At 50.0% G+C, this 6,554-nt stretch overlaps 2 protein-coding genes across 3 annotated transcripts in view; both read left to right on the top strand.

Moving 5' to 3' along the window:
• The window catches only part of LOC103616357 (fibrinogen-like protein 1-like protein), a 7,328-nt gene extending 2,585 nt beyond the window's left edge, over window positions 1-4,743 (top strand). Inside the window, exons 2-4 of the mRNA XM_017735270.1 lie at window positions 420-563; window positions 2,580-2,642; window positions 3,681-4,743. Coding sequence (XP_017590759.1) covers window positions 420-563; window positions 2,580-2,642; window positions 3,681-4,315 — 842 coding nt within the window. The 3' untranslated portion in view covers window positions 4,316-4,743. The remainder of the gene's footprint in view (window positions 1-419; window positions 564-2,579; window positions 2,643-3,680) is intronic.
• A 1,248-nt stretch (window positions 4,744-5,991) lies between these two features.
• VPS37D (VPS37D, ESCRT-I subunit) overlaps window positions 5,992-6,554 on the top strand; it is a 3,412-nt gene continuing 2,849 nt past the window's right edge. For both annotated transcript variants that reach the window (XM_017735325.1, XM_017735324.1), the window contains exon 1: window positions 5,992-6,048. In XM_017735325.1, the coding sequence (XP_017590814.1) occupies window positions 6,007-6,048 (42 nt within the window). In that variant the 5' untranslated portion in view covers window positions 5,992-6,006. The remainder of the gene's footprint in view (window positions 6,049-6,554) is intronic.

Below are 6,554 nucleotides of genomic sequence, written 5' to 3'. Positions count from 1 at the left end.
TATTCTTAAGTGTGGATCACAGAGGTGGTCACAACTTTAAGTGGCTTAAAGAATTGTCCATATTCAAACTGGCCAGCTGATAGGTTCTGTCAGGTCATAGAGGAAGCTGTAAGAAGAACATCACTTCCAAGACTCAGCTTGCTAACCTATGACATAGGGATTTCTGATTACAGACACTTTGGCTTTGGACAAGGTTTTGGCACTTCTTCTGTCTCAAAAATCACTACAGCAGGTGCCACCACCAATGACTCCTGCTAATGTGTACATGACAGTTCATCTAATGAGCTCATCTACATAGGGCTCATGGCTCCAAGGGAGCTCTACAAACAGTTTTATTTTCCTATTTTACACTGAATGGGATTATTGGCTTTCCAATAGAAGAGTTACAATCTCTTTCTTCCAATATCTTCCCATTTCAGCTACCCAGTGCCTTTGTCTCCTGCTTTTGACCTGCCTGCTGGCCCTGGCAGCATCTTTTCCTGATGTTGACATAAGAAACTTGTACCTCCTCAATGGCACAATGGATGACATTCTGAATGCTCCCCCACAGTCCTCCCAGCCCGGTAAGTATGGCCCTGAAACAGGGAGAGGCAAACAAGGTCCTGATCAGTCAGATCCTACACAGCCTACACCCTCATCAGCCTGCCTATACCCCTGTCACAGCAAGGAAGGACTAAATACTGCTCTGAGAATGTCTTACTGGAACAAGAGTAACCTCAGGGTCCCCTTCTGCTTGCTGCCTGTCTCATCTGCTGCGACTTACGGAAGTTCTTCTGTCCATAAGTGACAGAAAAACAGCCAAAGAGCTGTTCAGAGCTCACAGGATCCCAGGAGAAAGGACAATTTGGCAGCAAGACGAAGCCCAGGGTGTTGTGGGCTGTGGGCTCTTCCTTGGAGAAGAAGGGTTAAAGATGCTAACAGTGTGTTTTGAGGACATGGAGAACAGTCCCTACCTCTGGAAATCACAAGGTCAGTGGAGAACTGAATTCAAGGGAGACCTCAATACAAAGAGGAAATAAATGAAGTTGATACAAAGAGTTTAAGCAGTGACACTGGCACAGGGCAAACAGCCAGGTGATGGCACAGAGTAACCCACAGGGTTATGTTGTAACCTACCAGGGTATGTTGGAACAATGAGGAAGCCTTCAAGAAATGCTCCTGGAAAAATAAACAGGGGCTGTGGGTGGGATGTGGCATGACAGAAAGAGCTGGTTCCCTTCCAGGGGAGGAGGAAGTGTGCTCGGCAGAAGAGCTCAAGGTCCAAGTGTTTGGTGCTGATTTCACATCACCTGTCAGGAAACTGCCAGCACAGGGAGCACTGCGACTGAGACAAGAGCCTGGGCTTCAGCAAGAACTGCAAGTCTGAGTAGAGAAAGAATTTGTGCTCTGGGCTCCACAAAGCTCTCAGGAACATGGTGTGATTTTGGGGTTGTCTTGTGCAGGGCCAGGAGCTGGACTTGATGACCCTTGTGGGTTCCTTCCAGCCTGGGATATTCTATGATTTTGTGGTTTCTCACCTACGGCATTGCTAGCATGCTCTGAAAACATCAGCAGCGTGAATGCATGCTGGGTGAGCAGGGAGGCATGCCAGAAAAGACAGGCCAGCATTCCAAGGTCTTGACTTGGAGAGGAGTGCTTCCAAAGGGATGGGGTATGAAGGCAGAAAGGAGCAGAGGCAGACTGTGCCTTACAATACAAACATGAGTAAACAGCTTCATATGGCTGTAGTAGAAGTAAATTCCATGGTAGGAAAGTCCTCCAGACCACATCACATGAGTGTTTCCCACTCAGGCTCAGGTTGTAAAGAAAGTCAAAAGGAGTCAAAAAGAGAGTCAATATCAAAATTCAGAAAGTCAGAAGTCTGGCAGGCAGACTTTGTCAGGAATGGGCTTATACAGAGTGTAAGAGGCTTAAGTTAAACACTTCACAAGGGAGGGGGTAAGACAGTGCCAGCTGAGACTGAAAGCAGGGAGCAGGTATTTGAGGCTGTCAGAGCAGCAGCTGCAGGGTTAATTGTCTGTTTTAGAGAGGGGACAGGAATGGCTTTTGTAATTCCATAAGCCTGTGACTCATCCCTCTGTTTCACAGCCATCAGTGGATACAGAGATGTCCTTGCAAAAGAATTGCATTAACTCATTCTAAACCATCCTCTCTTCCAGCAATACCCTTCAAATTCCCTTTTGAGCAGACACCTCTCCCAACTCCTGATACCTGGGCCAGTTCTCCTGTGTCTGCTCTCACATTTCTTCCCCCACTTTTTAATCCCTCTCCTTCCCAAGTCCCTAACTGCTGCTGCTGCACTCTAACAACCACCTTCCCAGTGTTGCCACCACCATTTGGGGTTTTCCCCTACACGGTATGCCCAAATCCTTTCCACCAAGAAAGCATCAGCCTCACTCTCACACCACATAAATTCCCCCAATCTACAAACTTGCTGATATCTGAAATTGATAAATTCCTCTGGAATTAGGAACAGTAACAGAAAAACTGGAATATCATCTGGAGAAGATTGAGCTCTCCTAGCAGGCATTTGACATGTCTACTCTCCACACTCATTCCTGTCTCCTGTGTTAATTTAGATGATGGTGATGGACACGTCCGACAGGCCAGGGACATCGCCCACCACCCACCAGCAAGCCACGGTGAGTCTCTGCATCTGCCCAGGAGCTTTCACCATCACTGGGCTCACCAAGAGCTCTCGGACAACTTATCCATGTCTTACACATGCACTGGCTCCTCCCAGGAATATGTTGATTTTCTGATGGGCTGCAGAGGTGCCACAGCTCATAACCTCCGGGGACTCTGCTACCAGCTATGTTCTGGGCTCAGTACTTGATGTGGTGCTTTTGCATGGGGAATTTTCCAGATAAAGGTCCAAATCGGAAAGTGATGCTTCATTACTGGGAAGTGGTGATTAGTCATTTTCTTATTTTCACAGTTGATGAGAAGACTGGGTCTGACAGAATTACTGAACTGGCTGGGTCAACATTAGCCCATAAGGCCAAAGATAGGTCCCACCTGGGTGGGGACAAGCGCTGACAGAGGTACTGAGAGTGGAGCAAGTTCCTTCCCAGCAGTGTGTAGTGCATTCAGCTGTTTGTTGTGTGAGGTGCGGACACTCTGGAGCGTGGAAAGGCCATAATCAACAAGTCAGGAAGTCTCTAAAGAGCTGCTTGGGTAATCTCAGAGAACAATAATGGCTTTGCCCTGCTTAGATCCCAAAGGCTGATTTAATTGTTAGAGATATGGATGTCATGATCACCCTCTCTATGGGGTTTCTGAGTTTATGGCAAAGCATTAAACCTCTTCGCTGTACCAGCAAGTGATTTTGTCCCCCAGATTTGCATTTGTCTGTGGTGATACACCATCTGCATGACACAGGCAAATCACTGAGACTGAACCCACGCTGGATGAAGGTCCTTGGGTGACCCAAAGACCTGGGTGACCCAGGCAATGCCTGGCTTGCTCTCACCAGACATTTTGGTAGTGTGTCCCGATCAGTTTGAACCCAGTCTTAGGAAGATGTGAAGCTCACCTCTACATTGATCATCTCAATATTTTGATTTACTCCTGTGAGCGCATGGCAGGAATACAGCCTAAGAATGCGTGTGCAAAAGGATGTAGACACAAAAGAAATACCCCACTTTTAGGGGAATTTAATAACCATCTCTTGTTTCCAGCTCCAGGTTGGCCCAAGGACTGCAGTGAGATTCCCCGTGGAAGCCACAGTGGCGTCTACATCATCCAGCCCAAAGGACTGCACCACCTCGTGGTGTACTGCGAGATGAACGTGACCCACGGGGGCTGGACCGTCATCCAGAGGAACCAGAGAGACACACCAGTCACCTGGGCCGAGTCCTGGAGCACCTACAAGTATGGCTTTGGGAACGTGCGCACCGAGTACTGGCTGGGCACCGAGTACATCCACCAGATCGCCAAGCAGAAGGTCTACCAGATCAGGTTTGTCATCCAGGACTCCGCAGACAACTTCAACTTCGCAGATTACAACCTGTTCAGTGTGGAAGACGAGTCCCACGGCTACCGGCTGAGGCTGGGCTCCTACAATGGGACAGCTGGGGACGCCATGACCTCAGACAACCCCAACAACATGCACGACAACATGAAATTCTCTACAAAGGATCGGGATCAGGACACTTACAGTAAGAACTGTGCCTACAGCTATGAGGGTGGGTGGTGGTACTCATCATGTTATTCTGTGCGGCTGAATTATAAGGGCGGCATGACATGGGGCAACCTGTGCAAGGGGAACTGCAAATCCTCTCTTATCCTCATTAAACCAGCTTCATATTGTTAGTACTTCTTCCTCCTCCTGTCCACAGTGGACACTCTGCAAAAGCTCTGCATGGCCCAAGAGTGTGAGCCTCTCTGGAGCAGAGCAAGGAGCACAAGGGTAGCAGGGCTTGAAATGCCACTTTACAATCCCCCACTCCAACTGCAGACTCCCCTCTGCTCAGCTCCATTCCCCTGTGCTTGCCAATGCTTCCCTGTTATTATGTTCATAATCAAGAATTAAAAAATCACTTCTGAAATTTGTGGATTTCACATATACCTTCCCTGTGGGAGGAAGACAGCCCTGGAGTTGCATTAGTCTCCTTGCTGTCTCCAGAACTCACAGAAAGCAAAAAAAGCTGCATGCCCCAAATTTCCATATACTCTGAGCCTCTCTGCAGTGTTTGGTAAAGCATCCAATAAACATGCTTGCTTGAGCTCATTCTTCAGTAACGACATCTGATTTGTACCTCTGATGTTCTCCTGTGAGAACCAAGAAATCCCACGTCAGGTGCCAGGACTGGAGTCTTGAGGTTTATCATAGAATCACAGGCTGGTTTGGGTTGGAAGGGATCTTAAAACCCACTTCATTCCAACCCCCCTGCCATGGGCAGGGACACCTTCCACTTAACCAGGTTACTCAGCCTGGAGAGAGAAAGCCTTGAGTGTTTCTCATGGATGTGAGAAAATTAAACCCAGTTACACTGTGATAAAGGCCCTGTGATCTGCACAGGGGTGTTCAGAAGGGACCTGGCACGTAGGAGAACTGATCCTACATCCTCACCACACTCACAGTCATGAGTCAGAAGCTGTGGCAATGTCCTGGTGCCAAGGTCTCACTCCTGCTAGGAGGCTGCACCTGTCAGGATGTGTTGCCTGTGCTGCCTGGATGTCTGTACTGTCATGCTTTGATCCTGTAGAAACAGGATTTCAAAGCCATCAGTAGATCTGTCTGCTGTGATCATGAAGCAATGAACTTAAATGGAAGCAAAGGAGAAGTAGGCTAAGTATTAGAAATTAGGAATTCTCCACTTGAATTAGGAAACACTAATGAGGGCAGACCTAATTACAGTAATGGGACCACCATATCCAAGTTTCTGATGGATTAGATTTAGATGAACCTTTGCCAGGAAAAGTCCAGACAGAGCTAATGCTGTGAGGCTGCAGGACCAGGGTCCCTAACATCTTTGTCCCATGATCGTTCCAGTACTGCTAGGACAGACTGCCAGAGAAGCACTTTGGTATTCATAAACCCTGTCTTGTTTTGTCCTGTAGCAGCACAGTAACAGCCATGAGTTTCACTTCCAGGACCAACAGCTCAGGAAAAACCCATCCCTGGCCCACCAGCTGCAGAGTCCAATAGGTGCTGGGAGCCATCCAGAGAAGTTTGAGAAATTAGAAAATGCTGAGAGAAATGAGCAGTGGAGAATGTCTGAGACAGAAAGAGCCTGACACTGCTCCAGGGAACAGCCCTCAGCACTGCAAAGTGGGGGGGACACCTGCACCTGGGAATGTCTGAGGAAAAAGTGAGCTCAGGGCTACTCCTGCTGGAAGCATCTCTCGGGGCTGTACTTGCCCCACTGAGAGCCTCCAGCACCAGGCACTGAGCCCCCCAGCACAGAGCACGAAGGACTGGCGGGACTTCCACGTACAGCCTGTGCCTGCCTTGGAATGTGCATCACAGCATAGGGAGGGGATGCACAGAGCAGCTCCAGGATGGATTTGCGTTGGCTGGAAGAGCAGCTCTCCTGTGCCAGGGTGAGAAGCTGGTAGAGCAAGGAGACATGGCTGTTAGGGAGGGTCCTGGAATTTTTCTTCTAGGTTTCTGAATCCTTGCAAATATTTGGTGACCCTGTGGCAGCAGTTCCTGGTCCCAGTGGGGCAGCGCTTCTGCCTTCCTCAGGGGGCGAAGAAGCCCGCAAAGAGCCGCAGTGCCAGGGTGCCCCAGCGAGAGGGTGCCCCACGGCTCCCAGCCCTCCTGAGCCAGTGGGCAACAGGGCACCAGGCTGTCACAGGGCGGCACCGGGCAGTGACGGGTGAAGCCGTGGTGGCGGCAGGCGGGGGCTGCGGGCTGCACAGCGGGGTCCAGGGTGTGCACAGAGGGTGCAGAATGCACAGAGCGGGATGCAGGATGCGCGCAGCGGGGTGCAGGGCGCGCACAGCGGGTGAAGGTTGCGCACAGCGGGGAGCAGGGTGCTCCCAGAGGGTTCGGGGTGAGCAGGGTGCGCGGAGCGGGAGCAGCGCCTGTGTCCCCCGGCCACGGG

This window comes from Corvus brachyrhynchos, unplaced genomic scaffold, assembly GCF_000691975.1.
Source record: "Corvus brachyrhynchos isolate BGI_N302 unplaced genomic scaffold, ASM69197v1 scaffold15, whole genome shotgun sequence".
Taxonomy (NCBI): Eukaryota; Metazoa; Chordata; class Aves; order Passeriformes; family Corvidae; genus Corvus; species Corvus brachyrhynchos.
Note: the sequence above shows the minus strand (reverse complement) of the source record. Positions and strands in the feature narration are given on the sequence as shown.